The sequence below is a fragment of the Carcharodon carcharias genome, chromosome 17 (assembly GCF_017639515.1).
Source record: "Carcharodon carcharias isolate sCarCar2 chromosome 17, sCarCar2.pri, whole genome shotgun sequence".
NCBI classification, from domain to species: Eukaryota; Metazoa; Chordata; class Chondrichthyes; order Lamniformes; family Lamnidae; genus Carcharodon; species Carcharodon carcharias.
Window position 1 is genome coordinate 105005062 of NC_054483.1, and position 18732 is coordinate 105023793.

At 44.0% G+C, this 18732-nt stretch overlaps 1 protein-coding gene across 1 annotated transcript; it reads right to left on the bottom strand.

Annotated features, from left to right (window-relative positions):
• Window positions 1-8409: 8409 nt before the first annotated feature.
• On the bottom strand, window positions 8410-18631 carry pgam1b (phosphoglycerate mutase 1b). Its single transcript, XM_041210168.1, has 3 exons — window positions 17967-18631; window positions 15312-15492; window positions 8410-8935 (listed from the first exon to the last, which is right to left on the bottom strand). Exons 1-3 carry the CDS (start codon window positions 18378-18380, stop codon window positions 8766-8768), a joined length of 765 nt encoding a protein of 254 aa, XP_041066102.1. The 5' UTR covers window positions 18381-18631; the 3' UTR covers window positions 8410-8765.
• Window positions 18632-18732: the final 101 nt, after the last annotated feature.

Here is an 18732-nt window from a genome sequence, read left to right on the forward strand (position 1 = left end):
TCACAAAAGCAGAAATGAAATAAGAGGCATAAACAGAAAATGCTGGAAAAGCTCAGCAGGCCTAACAGTATCTGTGGAGAGAAAGACAAGAATTAACGTTTCGAGTCTTCAGAGCCCATGAAATAAGAATGTTGGGACAGCACAAAAGGCCATTCTGACCATTTAGTCAGTCTGGTCACCTGGCAGGCCAAAGTATGGGATCAGATTTGGAGTTAAATCCAGATTGCTGGTGGCAAACAAATCTCCAGAAACTTCACACCCTAGTGAAGTGGAAATTATTTTCATTTATTCATGAAAAGTGGACACTGCTGGGCTAGGCCAACACTTGTTGCCCCTCCCTAGTTGCCCTTGAGAAGGTGGTGGTGAGCTGCCATCTTGAACCGCTGCAGTCCATGTAGGTACACCCATGGTGCTGTTAGGGAGGGAGTTCCAGGATTTTGACCCAGTGACAGTGAAGGAACGGCGATATATTTCCAAGTCAGGATGGTGAGTGACTTGGAGGGGAACTTCCAAGTGGTGGAGCTACCAACTACTTGCTGCCCTTGTCCTTCTAGATGGTAGTGGTTGTGGGTTTGGGAGATGCTGTCTAAGGAGCCTAGTTGAATTCCTACAGTGCATTTTGTAGATGGTACACACTGCTGCTACTATGCGTCGGTGGTGGAGGGAGTGAACGTTTGAGGATGGGGTGCCAATCAAGCGGGCTGCTTTGTTCTGGATGGTGTCAAGCTTCTTGACTGTAGTAGGAGCTGCATTCAGCCAGGCAAGTGGGCAGTATTCCATCATGCTCCTGACTTGTGCCTTGGCGATGGTGGGCAGGCTTTGGGGAGTCAAGAGATGGGTTACTTGTTGCAGGATTCCTAGCCTATGACCTGCTATTGGAACCATAGTATTTATATGGCTAGTCCAGTTCAATTTCTGGTCAATGGTAACCCATAGAATGTTGATAGTGGAGGATTCAGTGATGGTAATGCCATTGAGCATCAAGAGGAGATGGTTGGATTCTCTCGTTGGAGATGGTCATTGCCTCGCACTTGTGGGGTATAAATGTTACTTGCCACTTGTCAGCCCAAGCTTGGATATTGTCCAGGCCTTGCTGCATTTGGGCATGGACAGCTTCAGAATCTGAGGAGTCGCAAATGGTGCTGAACATTGTGCAATCATCAGCGAGCATCCCCACTTCTGAACTTATGATGGAGGGAAGGCCATTGATGAAGCAGCTGAAGATGGTTGGACCAAGGACACTACCCTGAGGAACTCCTGCAGTGATGTCCTGGAGCTGAGATGATTGACCTCCTACAACCACAGCCATCTGTGCTAGGAATGACTCCAACCAGCAGAGAGTTTTCCCCCTGATTCCCATTGACTCCAATTTTGCTAGGGCTCCTTGATGCCACACTCAGTCAAATGCGTCCTTGATGTCAAGGACAATCACTCTCGCCTCACCTTTGTCCATGTTTGAACCAAGGCTGTAATGAGGTCAGGAGCTGAGTGGCCCTGGTGGAACCCAAATTGGGCGTCAGTGAACAGGATATTGCCAAGCAAGTGCCGCTTGATAGCACTGTTAATGACCCTTTCCATTACTTTACTGATGATCGAGAGTAAACTGATGGGGTGGTAATTGGCTGTGTTGGATTTGTCCTGCTTTTTGTGTACGTGACATACCTGGGCAATTTTCCACATAGCCGGGTAGATGCCAGTGTTGTAGCTGTACTGCACCACATCCACAAACATTTATCCCTCCACCACCGACGCACAGTAGCAGCAGTGTGTACCATCTACAAGATGCACTGCAAGGGTCCTGAGACAGCACCTTCCAAACCCAAGACCACTACCATCTAGAAGGACAAGGGCAGCTGATAGGTGGGAACACCACCACCTGGAATTTCCCCTCCAAGTCACTCACCATCCTGACTTGGAAATATATCACCAATCCTTCACTGTCGCTGGGTCAAAATCCTGGAACTCCCTCCCTAACAGCACTGTGAGTGTACCTACACCATATGGACTGTAGCAGTTGAAGAAGGCGGCTCACCACCACCTTCTCAAGGGCAACTAGGGATGGGCAATATATGTTGCCCCAGCCAGCGAAACCCACATCCCATGAATGAATTTTTAAAAATCTGAGGTTGTGAAAGGTGTAATGCAAGTGCTTTCTTTCTTTAACAGTTAACAATATTTTAATTTTTAAAAAATTAATGTTAATAATTTTAATATGAAATAGGTTGGGACTCTCCCCAAGGCTCAGTTTCAATTATATAAAAGTAAACATAGAAAATAGGAGCAGGAGTAGGCCATTCGGCCCTTCAAGCCTGCTCCACCATTCATCATGATCATGACTGATCATCCAACTCAATAGCCTACTCCTGCTTTCTCCCCATATCCTTTGATCCTTTTCGGCCCAAGAGCTTTATCTAACTCCTTCTTGAAAATGTACAATGTTTTGGCCACAACTACTTTCTGTGGTAGTGAATTCCACAGGCTCACCGCTCTCTGGGTGAAGAAATTTCTTTTCATCTCTGTCCTAAATGGTCTACCACATAACCTCAGACTATGACCCCTGGTTCTGGACTCCCCCACCATCGGGAACATCCTTCCTGCATCTACCCTGTCTAGTCCTGTTAGAATTTTATAGGTTTCTATGAGGTCCCCCCTCATTCTTCTGAACTCCAGCGAATATAATCCTAACCGACTCAATCTCTCCTCATATGTCAGTCCCACCTTCCCAGGAATCAGTCTGGTAAACCTTTGCTGCACTCCCTCTATAGCAAGAACATCCTTCCTCAGATAAGGAGACCAAAACTGCACACACTATTCCAGGTGTGGTCTCACCAAGGCCCTGTATAATTGCAGCAAGTCATCCCTGCTCCTGTACTTGAATGCTCTCGCTATGAAGGCCAACATACCATTTGCCTTCTTTACCGCCTGCTGCACCTGCATGGTTACCTTCAGCGGCTGGTGTATGAGGACACCCAGGTTTCGTTGCACATTCACCTTTCTCAATTTATAGCCATTCAGATAATAATCTGCCTTCCTGTTTTTGCCACCAAAGTAGATCTCACATTTATCCACATTATACTACATCTGCCATGCATTTGCCCACTCACTCAGCTTGTCCAAATCACACTGAAGCATCTCTGCATCCTCCTCTTAGCTTACCCTCCCACCCAGCTTTGTGTCATCTGCAAATTTTGAGATATTACATCTAGCTCCCTCATCTAAATCATTAATATATATTGTGAATAACTGGGGTCCCAGCACCAAATCCTGAGGTACCCCACAAGTCACTGCCTGCCATTTGGAGAAAGACCCGTTTATTCCTACTCTTTGTTTCTTGTCTGCCAACCAGTTTCCTATCCATCTCAATACACTACCCGCAATCCCATGCACTTTAATTTTACACACTAATCTCTTATGTGGGACTTTGTCGAAAGCCTTCTGAAAGTCCAAATAAACCACATCCACTGGCTCCCCCTCATCAACACTACTAGTTACATCCTCGAAAAATTCCAGTAGATTTGTCAAGCATGATTTCCCTTTCGTAAATCCATGCTGACTCTGTCCAATTCTGCCACTGTTTTCCAAGTGCTCAGCTATTAAATCTTTTATAATGGACTCTAGAATTCTCCCCACTACCGACGTCAGGCTGACTGGTAAAATACTGCAGATGCTGGAGATCTGAAATAAAAACAGAAAGTGCTGGAAAAACTCAGCAGGTCTGGCAACACCTGTGGAGAGGGAAACGGAATTATTGTTTCAAGTTCACTATGACTCTTCTTCGTAACCCTTCAGAACCCCAGTTCCAAAGAAAAGTCATATTGGACTCAAAACGTTAACTCAGTTTCTCTCTCCACAGATGCTGCTGGACCTGCTGAATTTTCCTAGCATTTTCTGTTTTTATCCCAGTTTCAATTACTAGGTCTGAGCTTGACAGATTAAAATCAGGGTAAAAGTTTCCTGTTCCTGATCCGTATTCAAGGGACCCTGGCCAGAGGGGCAAGCATGGACCTTGGGAGGGAATAAGACTGTGATGCCCTAAAGTGATTGTCTCGCTTCTGACAATGATGCCAAGAAACACAGATGAAGACTGACCCATACTCTAGTGAGACACTGGGTGATGACCTTCCAATAAAGTCATATCCTAATATAAACTTCACCTTTTGGAGAGAAGCAGAATTATAAATGTTCCCAGCACAAGACAAGGCCATTTAGCCTATCTGACTGTGCTGGCACTTTGAGCTCTCCAGTTAGTCCCACTCCCCCAGCTCTTTCCACATAGCCCTGCAACTACTTCCTTTATGAGTATTTATCCAATTCCCTTTTGAAAGTTTTGACTGAATCTGTTCCACTGTCCTTTCAGTCAGCACATTCCAGATCAGAACAGCTCACTGCATAAAACAATTTCTCCTCATCACCCCCTCCGCTTCTGGGAATGGTAGAAGTGGTGAAGGGAGAGGAGATGGGGTTAGGTGGGATAGGAGGGAGAGAAGGCGAGGGAGAGAAAGGGAGGGAGGAAGGGAAGGGGAGAGATTGGGAAGGACGGCAAGAAGGGGGAGAGCAAAGGTCAAAAGACAATGGAAAAGAAATACCACCTGGCAACTTGAGATAAGAAATGAACAGACCACCAAAACTGATATCACAGCTACATTTATTCACAGTTTATTTGTTACAGGAAGGTTTGGAATGCAAATATGGGCATACATTGAGCTCCAGGCCATGGTGAGCCACTGTCAGTTCCTTATTGTGACAGTCAGCAACCACATCCAAGCAGCAACGCAGAAACAAAAATGGTGGGTGGGGAAAAGAGTGAGAAATCAGTGATGACAAAGGACAACCCTTCTCAGTTGTTGGAAGCACTGTTGTGGATGTGGTGGAGCTGGGGGGGGTGCAGGGGACGGGGAAGCACAACATAGCCACAAACTAACACCACTCTTAGCTCCTTGTCTAATAAAAAAATTCAACAAGACAGCCTCTGAATTTAGGGGTAGCACATTGTGTTCTGAGCTTCCTCACCTGAGCAATGCGGTCAGGGATTGTTTTATCAAGATGAGTACAATAGATAAAAACAAAAACAGAATTACCTGGAAAAACTCAGCAGGTCTGGCAGCATCGGTGGAGAAGAAAAGAGTTGACGTTTCGAGTCCTCATGACCCTTCGACAGAACTTGAGTTCGAATCCAAGAAAGAGTTGAAATATAAGCTGGTTTAAGGTGTGTGGGGGGAGGGGGAGAGAGAGAGAGAGAAGTGGAGGGGGTTGGTGTGGTTGTAGGGACAAACAAGCAGTGATAGAAGCAGATCATCAAAAGATGTCACAAACAACAAAACAAAAGAACACATAGGCATTAAAGTTGGTGATATTATCTAAACGAATGTGTTAATTAAGAATGGATGGTAGGGCACTCAAGGTATAGCTCTAGTGGGGGTGGGGAGAGCATAAAAGATTTAAAAATATTTAAAAATAATGGAAATAGGTGGGAAAAGAAAAATCTATATAATTTATTTTGGTTTTTTCCAATAAATTATATAGATTTTTCTTTTCCCACCTATTTCCATTATTTTTAAATCTTTTATGCTCTCCCCACCCCCACTAGAGCTATACCCTGAGTGCCCTACCATCCATTCTTAATTAGCACATTCGTTTAGATAATATCACCAACTTTAACACCTATGTGTTCTTTTGTTTTGTTGTTTGTGACATCTTTTGATGATCTGCTTCTATCACTGCTTGTTTGTCCCTAAAACGACACCAACCCCCTCCACTTCTCTCTCTCTCTCTCCCCCCGACCCCCCTCCACACACCTTAAACCAGCTTACATTTCAACTCTTTCTTGGACTCGAACTCAAGTTCTGTCATAGGGTCATGAGGACTCGAAACGTCAACTCTTTTCTTCTACGCCGATGCTGCCAGACCTGCTGAGTTTTTCCAGGTAATTCTGTTTTTGTTTTGAATTTCCAGCATCCGCAGTTTTCTTGTTTTTATCTCTGAGTACAATAGATCTTTGGTTGTGATTTAGAGATTACAGAGGCACTCAGCCCATTGTGTGAGGTGCCAATGCTATTTTTAATACTGATTTACAACAATACAGTGAACTGCCTGTGTAACCTTTCTCACTCATTCCCTAAAAAACTCCACCCCATTAGTGATCTACTGTTCAAGCTGCTAGATAACTCCAATCACAACTTCAAACATACAAATTAGGAGCAGGAGTAGGCCATTCGACCCTTTGAGCCTGCTCCGCCATTCCATAAGATAATGGTTGATCTGATTGTGGCCTCAACTCCACATTCCCACCTACCCCCTTATACACTTTGACTCCCTTGTCAATCAAAAATCTAACTTATTTTTAAAAATATTCAATGACCCTGCTTCCACAGCTCTAAGGGGAAAGAGAATTCCATAGGTGAACAACCCTCTGAGAGAAAAAAAATCTCCGCATCCCCATCTAAAATGGGAGACCCCTTATTTTTAAACTGTGTCCCCTATCTCTAGTCTCCACTATAAGGGGAAATATCCTCTCAGCATCCACCCTGTTAAGACCCCTCAGGATCTTATATGTTTCAATAAGCTCACTATAAGATTCATTTAGTTGTTAGTGCGTGACATTTCAGACTTCTTCCTTCATGTTAATTTATTCACTCAGTATCTCGTTAATGTTCCCCATTGAGTGTTGGTGTGGTGAGCTCACTTCAAATAATCTGAATGGTCAGAGACACACACTCCACAACCTAAACCGCATGGTGTAACTTCAGGTGGTTCTTTAGTGTGGAGTTCAGTGAGAGGGCTAAGGGTTCACCTGCAATTGTTTGTCGGGCTTTCTAAACCCCAGTGTTTTTACAGCCTAAGAAGCTCGGGAGTAAATGACTGATCTGGCATGTCCTGGACAGTTGGCCAGTGCTTCATTGATACAGAAGTCAAACCAACTGCAGTGTGTAGGTGATTGATACCAGAAGGCCTGAACACTCGACTGGTCAATAGAATTCAGTGGGTTTCAGTATAAATTGAGAATATATAAGATGGCTTTTTTGTCAATAAAGTCTCAATCTTTAGTTTAGCTCTAGATCTTGCATTAGCAGTAGTAAGAGTTCCAGTATACATGAAAGGGTGAATTTGTAAATTGGAAGCTTGCATCTTCAAGAGAGAGAGAAAGAGAAGGTTGACAGAAGCCAATATCACATAGCTATATCAGCCAAATACAGGCAGATAAAAGTCTGTCACTTTGATCAAGGCAGGCAATAGTTAAGCCAGTTAGTCCAGATCCAGGCAGCAGTGTGGGACCTGGATTTATCCAGGAGCAGAGGATCCAGGAACAATGGATAGCTCAAGAGACAGAGGTTCATCACTTTGAGATCTTAGAAGATCAACACTGTCCTTTCTGAATTATTATGACCCAGCTGAATGGCCTTATCAGCTCCATGAGCTTTTTCCTTAATGAACCCAAACTATTGGTTTCTTGTATACACAATGTTGAAGTGCAACTAACTATGATTCTAAGGTTACTAAACAATTGTTAGTGCATGACTTGACTGCCTGACTTCATTGGTAATTGAAAAGGGTTAACTTATTCCCTCAGTAGTGTGTGTGGATACTGATGGGGTTTGGCAGTTTAAGTGTCAACATAATCCAAAGTGGTTGATGTAATTGGCAACTTTAGCCATCATTAACTTCCAGCAACATAGACTGTTACGTAGAATTAAGCAGGACTCCAAGGGATGAATGGCCTTCTCCTGCTCCTAAATCCTATGTTCCTACATAGAACTTACAGCACAGAAACAGGCCATTCGGGCCAACTGGTCCATGCTGGTGTTTATGTTCCACATTCCTTTTTTCTTCTTGTGTTTATCTAGCTTCCTCTTAAATACATCTGCACTATCCCTCTTAACCACTCCCTGTGGTAATGAATTTCACATTCTCACCACTCTCTGGGTAAAGAGGTTTCTTCTGAATTCCCAACTGGATTCACTAGTGATTATTTTATCCTTGATGAGGAGTTAAGTGAAGAGGCTAAGGGTTCGTCTGGTGCCCTTGATGAGCAATTTTATCAGGTTATCGCCAGTGTTCTTACATCCCAAAGCTTAACTTTGCTATGCCTATAAAAATTGAATCCTAAATTGAAGACAGCTAAAACTCTTTCCACTGCTAGTCTGCAACAAAGGTACAGTGTGTGATGTTGAACCCAGGCAATACTGCCTTATTGTAATTTTGAAATAGAGTTTAATGCCCAGTCAGTGATAATTCTACAGCCTGTCGGATAACAGTGAAAGCGTTTAATTGGTAAGGATATTGTGCCATTTCCGGGTCTGTCTTTGATATCCCTTGAAGTGACCGAAGAGTTAATTAAGAAAATTGATGGTTGAGCTGTGTTTGCTGGGTCCTGTTCAATCTGAGCCGATATAAGAAGGACTCCAACACCAATTAAATGAAATGCACGGAGGAGCGGCATCACACTTTACTGCTCACACTCACAATGAAAATTGGCTCCAAGTGTACAAATCCAACACAAGTCACTAGAAGTAAGAGATGGGGAGGAGGAGGGAGGACCCAGATGGGGGAGAGTGAAATAGGGTTGCAGGAGATGAAAAGGACCCACTGAGCATGCTCAATAAGCACAGTGAGTGATGGGAAATACAATTCTTCACTAGTGATAACTGAGAGTTATATGCTGCCATGTTTCCCCAAGCACATATATATACTTTTTTTCTTTTAAGAAGCTATATCGTGGAATTCTTCTGATCTTCATACTTGCATCTGCCCTCTTTCTGTGTCACTCTTCATTTCTTGGCTTTGCCCTGAGCTGCCACAGCGGCCATTGCTGCCTTCACAGTCTCCTCGTCTCCCAGGAACTGCATGGGCTTCACCGGCTTCAGGTTCTTGTCCAGCTCGTACATGATGGGGATTCCCGTTGGGAGGTTCAGTTCCATGATGGCTTCCTCGGACATGCCTACCAATCAAAGAACAGACCAAATCATTAGGAATATAGGAATTGGAAGGTGCCCCTCGAGTCTCTTCCACCATTCAATTCGAACATGGCTGATATTTACCTGCTATAGGAACATAGGAAATAAGAGCAGGAGTAGGCCTTTCAGCCTTTTGAGCATGCTTTGTCATTCAAACAGATCATGACTGATCATCTACCTCTATGTCATTTTCCCCACTAACCCCATAACCCTTGGTGTCATTAGTATCCAGAAATCTATTGGTTTCTGTCTTGAACAGGCTCAATGACTGAGCTTCCACAATACTCTGGGATAAAGAATTCCAAAGATTAACCACCCTCTGAGTGAAGAAATTCCTCTGCATCTTAGTCCTAAATGGTTTGTTTCTTATTCTGAGACTGTGTCCTCTGGTTCTAGACTCACCAGCCAGGGGAAACAACTCATCCACATCTACCTTGTCACGCCCTGTAAGAATTTTGTATGTTTCAAATGAGGTCACCCCTCATTCTTCAAAACGCTAGAGAATACAGGCCCAGTCTCCTCAATCTCCCCTCATAAAATAATCCTGCCATCCTAGGGATTAGTATGATAACCTCCGTTGCACTCCCTCTATGACAAGTACGTCCTTCCTTAGATAAACATAGAAACTAGGAGCAGGAGTAGGTCATTTGGCTCTTCGAGCCTCCTCTGCCATTCAATATGATCATGACTGATCCTCTATCTTAACGCCATATTCCTGCTTTCTCTCCATACCCCTTGATGCCCCTAATATTCAAAACATTATTCATTTCTTTCTTGAATATACTCAGTGACCCGGCTTCCACAGTCTTCTGTGGTAGAGAATTCCATAGGTTGACCACCCTCTAAGAGAAGAAATTTTTCCTCATCTCAGTCCTAAATAGCCTGCCCCATATCCTGGGACTGTGGCCCCTGGTTCTAGACTCACCAACCAGGGGAAACATCCTTCCTGCATCCAATCTATCTAGCCCTGTTATAATTTTACATGTTTCAATCTGATTCCCCTCTTCATTCTTCTAAACTCTAGTGAATATAGGCCCAGTCAAACCAATCTCTCCTCATACATCAATCCTGTCATCTCTGGTAGCAGCCTAGTGAACCTTTGCTGCACTCCCTCTATGGCAAGTATATCCTTTCTTAGGTAAGGAGACCAAAACTCTACCCAATATTCCAGAATTGGTCTCACCAAGGCAAGGCCGTGGTTCTGCAAGACTTAATACTTTATCCAACAAAAATCTATCAAACTAAGTTTTGATTCTTTTTTATTCATTCATGGCATGTGGGCATCACTGGCTAGGCCAGCTTTTATTGCCCATCCCTAACTGCCCTTGTTCAGAGGGCATTTAAGAGTCAACCACATTGCTTTGGATCTGGAGTCACATGTAGGCCAGACCAGGTAAGGACAGCAGATTTCCTTCCCTAAAGGGCATTAGTGAAATGGTGGGTTTTTAACAACAATCCGCAATGGTTTCATAGTTGTCATCATCAGACTTTTAATTCCAGATTTTTACTCAATTCAAATTCCATCATCTGTAGTGGTGGGATTCAAACCCAGGTCCCCAGAGCATTACCCTGGTTCTCTGGATTACTAGTACAGAGACAATACCACTATGCCACCACCTGCCCCTTTCAACTGACCCTCAGCCTCAATAAGCTTTATGAGAGAAAGAGTTCCAGATTTTCACTACCCTTTGTGTGGCGAAGTCACCCCCTGAACAGCCTGGCTTTAACTTTAAGGTTATGCCCTCTTGTTCTGGGAATAGTTTGTCCCTAAGATTTAATCATCTCAAACACCTCAGTTAAATCATCCCTTAATCTCCTATACTTAAATGAATACAAGCGTAGTCTAGGAAACCTGTCCTCATAGCCCCGGTATAAGTCTGGTAAATCTACGCTGCAACCTCTCTAAGACCAATACCACTGCATCCTTTCTGAGGTGCAGTGCCCATAGCTGAATGTAGTTACTCCAAATATATTCTAGCCAGAGCTTTATACAGTGGAAACATAATGTTCTCCCCTTTGTGTTCCAACCACCAACTACCATCCCCCCAACTGCTGTCCCATGCGAACAGCTAGCTGGAGCCAAAGGTGAGAGCTTTGTACAGAATGAGCCACTTCAAGGAGTGCAGCGAGCCAGTCTTTCAGAGGTGCTAGCCCTCCCTTACACCTCTTATACGAAGCTTGCCAAAAACTGGCCTTATCCAAGGAGTTCAAGTAAGTATTTCAAAGAGGTGATCTCATCTACACTGGTACGTCATGCATGAGATAAAGGCTAACATTCCATTAGCCTTAGAAGTTCTTTATTTTTTACCTACCTACATACTGCCAATTCTGTATGAATTAACAAATGAAAGTGAAATTCTTCCTGGCTTTCTGACAAGTCCATGCTAGACCTGTGGCATAGTTGCCACAGCAACACACTGACACATATGGTAACCGTAACATCAAAGCAAAATTCTGCAGATGCTGGAAATCCAAAATAAAAAAAGAAAATGCCGGAAACACCCAGCTGATCAGACAGTTCTGATGAAAGGTCATCGACCTGAAAGGCTGACTCTGTTTGCCTTTCCACAGGCGCTGCCTGACTTGATGGCAAACCATAATTCCACACACACACATATGCACCAAAACCTGAGTTATCATTTAACTGCTATAATATTAAAAGTTGTTTTTTTTTAAACTAAAAGTTCAACCAAACTGAGTTCACTGTATAAGTATTTAAGAATTCAAGTTCTAACTGAAATTGTCACTTAGTGAAGTAATGGCCTAATCAGCTTCTAGCCATGCAAAGCCCGGGACTCAAGTATTGAACAGGCCAAGTTAGAGCAACACAATGGCAGATCACTATCCAGCACTCTGCTTTAGGATGCTATGATAGAGCCTTGGAGGCCGACTGGATATACAAGCCCACAAATACCCTCTCCCATAACTTTAGGAGCCAGAGAAATGGTACAAAGAGCTGGGAGCAACCCCCACGTGATTTAAGGTCCATATAGGTATAGATTTTCTGAATTGGGACTTTCGTTATAGAATCTTTCATGATCGGATGACTGAAAGCTCTTTCCAGCCAATCAAGTACTTTCTAGTGTAGGGGAAAGCAGAAACTAATTTATGCACAGCAAGCTCCCACAAAAAGAAGTTTGCTAATGACCAGATAATCTGTTTTAGTGATGCTGGTTGAGGGATGAATATAATCCAGGACACCAGGGAGAACCACCACCGCCCCCTTGCTCTTTTTTGAAATAACGGTATTGGGTCTTTTATGTCCACCTGGGAGGGCAGACAGGGCCTCGGTTTTAAGGTCTCATCTGAAAGAGAGCATGCCCAACAGTGCAGCACTCCCTCAGTAATTCAATGGGAGTGTTCTGTACTCAGGTCTCTGGAGTGGATTTTGAACCTATTAAAGATATCAAGGGATATGGGGATAGTGCGGGAAAATGGCTTGAGGCAGAAATCAGCCATGACCTACTTGAATGACGGAGCAGGCTTGAGGGGCCGAATGGCCCTACTCTTGTTCCCATGAACCTACAGCCTTCTGATTTAAAGGTGAATTCCCACCGAACTAAGCCATGGACACAGGCTCCAAGCACCAATGAAGCAAGAGCAACAGCATGGTACCCCAAAGTTTTATGACCACATGGAGCTAGTTTGTCAGTTTAGTCTCAGTCAGGCCCGGGTGGGGGGAGCTTTATGTTGTTGGTGCATGCCCACTGGAGGAAGAGGGGACAATCTCGCTTCCATCAGCATCTAAGGAGATTTTTACTCCATCGGTTTCGAGAGCCAGCACAGTCAGGCAGTGGTTTAGAACATAATTTTTTTTTAAAAATTGCACTGAAAATTATTCCTTGTTATATTGTGCTTAAAATCATGAGAAGTCTGGACAGAGTAGATAGGGAGAAACCATTCCCATTAGTGGAACAATCAGGAACCAGAGGCCACTGATTTAAGGTGATTGGCAAAAGAAGCAACGGCTTCAAGGAAACTTTTTTTTAACGCAGGATCTGGAATGTACTGCCTAAGAGTGTGGTGGAGGCAGACTGAATTGACGCCTTCAAAGAAGATTAGATAAGTATCTGAAGAGAATTAATTCATAGGACTATGGGGAAAAGGTGGGAAGTGGAATGAGGCGAGTTGCTTTTACAGAGAGCCAGCACAGACATGACAGGCCGAATGGCCACCTTTTGTGGTATTGAAGAGCAGTTACCTGGTACAGTTTGATTAATATGAGTGAAATTTAGCACAAATAAAGCTTCTTTTAATGACTGTCAGTCCGCTACCTGTGAGGAACCCAATTTTAAATAATTAAAAATGACTTTGATAACCTGACAGAATCATATGTTTGCGATAATCTGGTACAGTGGTCAAATTACACAGAAAATTTTTGAAGACATTGCCATTTGGGTCCTGGTTCAATCAGCTTCTGAAGTGATATTTTTAAATTATCACAATATCTTGGGGAAACTCAATTTGCTCTGGATCTAATTTACACTTGAAATTCCTCAATCTTTGCCAGTGGTTTGGACGATAGCACGTGGATTTTGCTGAAAAACACAGCGCGACTTAGCCCTTGAGGGGCTTATGTACACTTATGTACAATCACAGCAGCTCAGGCCTTTATTGAAATACCCACGACAATTTATTGGCTGTAGAATGTCCCAAAGTGTTTCACAGGGCCATTGTCAGACAAACGTTTGACACCGAGACACATAATCAGATACCTGGACAAGTGACCAAAAACTTGGCCAAAGAGGTAGGTTTAATCTAGTGTCTTAAAAGAGGAGAAATATGGAAGTGAAAGGTTTAGGGAGGAAATTCCAGAGCTTAAAGGGCCTGAGCAGCTGAAGGCATGCCTGCCAATGTGGAGTGATAAAAATCAGGGATGCTCAAGAGGCCAGAATAAGAAAAGAACAGAGATCTTTTTTAAAATGTATTCTTTCATGGGATGTGGGCGTTGTTAGGCCAGCATTATTGCCCATCCCTAACTGCCCTTGAGAAGGTGGTGGTGAGCTGCCTTTTTGAACTGCTGCAGTCCATGTGGTGTAAGTACACCCACAGTGCTGTTAGGGAGGGAGTTCCAGGATTTTGACCCAGCAACAGTGAAGGAACGGCGATATATTTCCAAGGCAGGATGGTGAGTGACTTGGAGGGGAGCTCCCATGTATCTGCTGCCATTATCCTCCGAGGTGGTGGAGGTTGTGGGTTTGGAAGGTGCTGTTGAAGCAGCCTTGGTGAGTTGCTGCAGTGCATCTTGTAGATGGTGCTCACTGCTGCTATTGTGCGTCGGTGGTGGAGGGAGTGAGTATTTAAGGTGGTGGATGGGATGCCAATCAAGTGGGCTGCATTGTCCTGGATGATGTCCAGCTTCTTGAGTGTTTTTGGAGCTGCGCTCATCTCAGAAGGTTGTGAGGCTGGAGGAGTTTACAGAGTTAGGGAGGGCTGAGGCAATGGAGGGATTTGAAAGCAAGGATGAGAGTTTTAAAATTATGGAGTTATGGGACCAGGAGCCAGTGTAAGTCAGGAAGTACACAGATAATGGGTGAACAGAATTTGGTACGAATTAGGAAATGGAGCAGCCGAGTTTTGGATGAGTTTTATGGGGAGTGGAAGATGGGAAGCTGGGCAGAAAAGTTTGGGAATTTTTTTGGTTTTTCATGGGATTTGGGTGTAGCTGGCAAGGCTAGCATTTGTTGCCCATCCCTAATTGCCCTTGAACTGAGTGGCTTGCTGGCCATATCAGAGGGTAGTTGTTCAATTACATTACTGAAGATCTGGAGTCACATGTAGCCAGACCGGGTAAGGACAGCAGATTTCCTTCCGTAAAGGACATTGGTGAACCATATGGGCTTTTACAACAATCAGTGATAGTTGTCATGGTCACCATAACTGAGATGAGCTTTATATTCCAGATTTACTTAATTGAATTTAAATTCCACCAGCTGCCATGGTTGGATTTGAACCCGTGTCCCCAAAGCATTAGCCTGGATTACTAGTCCAGTAACATTACTGCTACATCACCATCGAATCCAGAGGTAACAAAGACCTGGATGAGGGTTTCAGCAGAACATGCGAACATACGAATTAGGAGCAAGAGTAAGCCATTCATGCCCTTGAGCCTGCTCCACCATTCAATAAGACCATGGCTGATCTGAAGATATCTCAGAAGACAAGCTGAGATGGGCAGAGACGGGAGATGTTGTGAAGGTGAAAGTAGGTTACCTCCGTGATGTTGACAATATGGAGGCAGGAATTTCAGTTCAGGGTCAAATTGGAGATGAAACACAAAGCTATGGCCGTGTTCAGGTCCGCTCATTGTAAATACAGGAAATAAAAATCAACACATGACACGAAGCCAGGAACTGATACCTTCCAGATGTTTGACAATCCCCCTCAGGCTATTGCCATGAGCTGCAATGAGCACCCGTTTTCCAGCTTTAATCTGCGGCACAATCTCCTCGTCCCAGAAGGGCAGGGCTCGGGCGATCGTATCCTTCAGGCTCTCGCAGGAGGGAAGCTCGTCCTCAGACAGGTCGGCATAGCGACGATCCTAGGGGAGCAATCATACCTTTAGCTACCAAGAACTGTACAAAGTACGGGCATGTTACTTGTAAAGGGGGAGCTGTGCACCAACTCATTTTAATGGCTTTTTTGATCAAAGTCATATGGGCGTTTGTTTAATGTCACATTTAAAAGGTAGCATCTCTGACAGTGCCGCACTCCCTCAGTGCTGCACTGTTTGTCAGTGGGGATTATGTGCTCAAGCCTCTGGAGTGGGGCTCAAACCCACATGATTCAGTGGCAAGTACGCTCCCCACTGAGCCACAGCGAGAAAAAGGCTGCACAGCATGTCAGAGATAAATAGCTGGTCACTCTGAATGGAGAAAGTGGATGCAGAGAATTGAACCTCTGTGAGACAAAGGGAGAGAGAGAGACAGAGACAGAGACATACTGCAAGAATGATGTGTGAGGCTAACTGAGCCTCCTGCTGCTCCAATCCCAGGTTGTGGTTTTATTCTGACTGAGAGGTTCACATTGGTAGAAATAGGTTTGTTTTAAATGTGCAACACAGAAAAAGGCGGAGGATGGGAGACTTTAAAATGCAGCTGAAGGAGGCAGAAGACTGACTTGGTTCTAAAAGGTCAGGAATTACTTCAGTTATTCTGTTGTGGTGGAACCACAAATACATTTTGTCCATCTTTGTTTCTGTCTCCTTTTGTCTGTCTCTGTCTCTCTTTGCCTCTCTCTTCTCTGTTTTTCTCTCTGCTTGTTCTTCCCTCCATCTGTCTGTCTTGTCTGTCTCCCTCAGCTTGTCTCCTCTCCCTCTGCCAACTTGTCTGCCTCTTTCTCTTCCTACACCAACTTATATCTTTCTGTTTTTTTGTCTCTTTCCCCGTCACAGTCTGTCTCTTTTTCTGTCTTTCCCTTTGCCTCTATCTGTCTCTCTCTGATTTGCTATCTGATTCCTTTGATCCCCATCAATCTGTTCATTTGTCGATCTCTGTCCCCCTCTCTATCTCTCTCTGTCTTTCTCTCTCTCTGAGCATCTCTATCCCCCTTTGTCTCTTTAGCTGTCTTTATTTCTCCAGCTGCCCCAATCAACCCAATATCTAAGGGGTGTCACCTGGGGTTGGGGGGGGGTGGGTGGCGATATGGGAAAGGGGCTCCCTGATTACTTGACCATGACCTAATAAATCAGAGTGGCAGGTATGGCTGTTGAAAGGAGGTTTAACTGTGTGTGTGTTTGTGAGTGCATGTCTAAGTGACATACACACAATATGAGTATAAGCACTCCTGCATTCTCTTACAGAATTTATGCAAAATATATAGAAATTTGTGTTACATATTACTTTAGGAATTATTTTAAAATAGAGCAAAAATGCAATGTTAAATCACATTAGCAATTTTAAATATTGTTAATTAATGCACGTATTTACTCTGTATTGCGTGTACACACAACGTCATGCAGAAAATCATCAATATACATTCACTGTGCAATGCATAGATACATCATTTTTAATGCTAATGCGGTGTGCTTGTTTCCTGATTGTATTTATGGTGAGCAGAATTGAATTTCAGAACAGATTGAAAGAAATTCATTTTTCATTATAGGAAACTGCACCAAATAGGAACACATTTAACACAGATTTAATACATATATTTAGTATGTGTGTATATATTATTTAATACATGCATTATTTAAAGTATATATTAATTAAGGTATATAAAATGTTTACATGCAGTATTTAATATATCAATTAACATACTGTATAATATACTAATATATCAACATATTACTTTACATATAAACACATACATATATTACTTTTTCTATTCATTTACAGGGTTTGGAAATCATCGAGAAGACTTGCTAATTATTGCCCCAACCCTAACTACCCTCGAGAGCTGCCTTCTTGAACCGCCGCAGTCCATGTGGATTACAGGTTTTCATAGCAGTTTGGTACAATTTCACTGTCGCTGGGCCAAAATCCTGGAACTCCCGCCCTAACAGCACTGTGGGTGCACCTACACCACATGGACTGCAGCGGTTCAAGAAGGCAGCTCACCACCTTTCTCAAGGGCATTTAGGGATGGGCGATAAAAGCTGGCCCAGCCAGCGAAGCCCACATCCCATGAATGAACAAATAAAAACTAAGTTGGCTTGCTAGGCCATTTCAGAGGGCAGCTTAGAGTCAACCACATTGCTGTGGGGCTTAAGACACGTGTAGGCCGGACCAGGTAAGGCCGGTAGATTTCCTTCCCTAAAGGGCATTAGTGAACCAGATAGGATTTTTAAAAAAATACTACCCTGTAATTCCATAGTCACCATCACTGGTGCAAATTATTTTTATTCCAGATTTATCGAATTGAATTTAAATACCCCCAGCTGGAATGGTAGGAATTTGAAGCCATGTATCCAAATTATTAGTGCTAATTCAGTAACATACCATGCTAGTCTATTCCCATTACATAGATGTTAACTGTATATATTATTTAATGTGTGTGTGTACGTGTTGATTTGACCTTGCTGATGATGGAGTAGAAGTCATGGTCCGATTCCATAGGAGGCGGGGGGACATCGAAGGATCTCCTCCAGATCTTCACTTGCTGCTCTCCGTGCTTGGCCGCCGTCTCTGCCTTGTTGAGGCCGGTCAGACCCCCGTAGTGCCTCTCGTTGAGCCGCCAGGACCTGACCACAGGGAGCCACATCTGATCGATGCCCTCCAGCACCGCCCAGAGGGTTCGGATGGCCCGCTTCAGCACCGAGGTGTAGCAGATGTCGAACTGGTAACCGGCTTCACTCAGAGCCCGAGCCCCTCTGGCCGCCTCCTGGATGCCGGTGTCGGACAGATCGGCATCGAACCAGCCGCAGAAGCGGTTCTCCTGGTTCCAGGTACTCTCGCCATGCCGGATCAGAACCAACCTGTGAGCAGCCATCACTTCGGGGAAGCTGCGATCGGCAGAATATTAAAGCAGATGATCCCTGCGTCTCTCTTAGTCCTTTTCTCCTTCCCTTTTATTTCCTCCCTCTGTTTATTCCTCTTTCTTTCCCTCTGCTGCTTTCTCTAGTTGCTCTCTATCTCTCTCTCGCTCTCTCTCTTGCTCTCAAGCTCTCCTGATGACCGCGATGATCCGCATCCGCTGCCGAGTAGAGTGGAAGCAGACAAAGTGCACGTAATGAGGGCACAGCGACCTTCAGCAGCAGAATAGAAGGATGTACCCAATTTACCGGCGAAAAGCTGGATCCAAATGTATAAGCCACCATTCCCCTTTAGTAAAACCCGAGGAA

What these genes read in the sequence shown, in the direction of transcription:
- pgam1b (XM_041210168.1), bottom strand. Translation starts at nt 18,380, where the DNA reads ATGGCTGCTCACAGGTTGGTTCTGATCCGGCATGGCGAGAGTACCTGG. An exon ending in TCTACTCCATCATCAGCAAG is followed by an intron (nt 15,493 to 17,966) that starts GTCAAATCAACA and finishes TTGCTCCCCTAG; the next exon opens with GATCGTCGCTATGCCGACCT. An exon ending in GATTGTCAAACATCTGGAAG is followed by an intron (nt 8,936 to 15,311) that starts GTATCAGTTCCT and finishes TTTGATTGGTAG; the next exon opens with GCATGTCCGAGGAAGCCATC.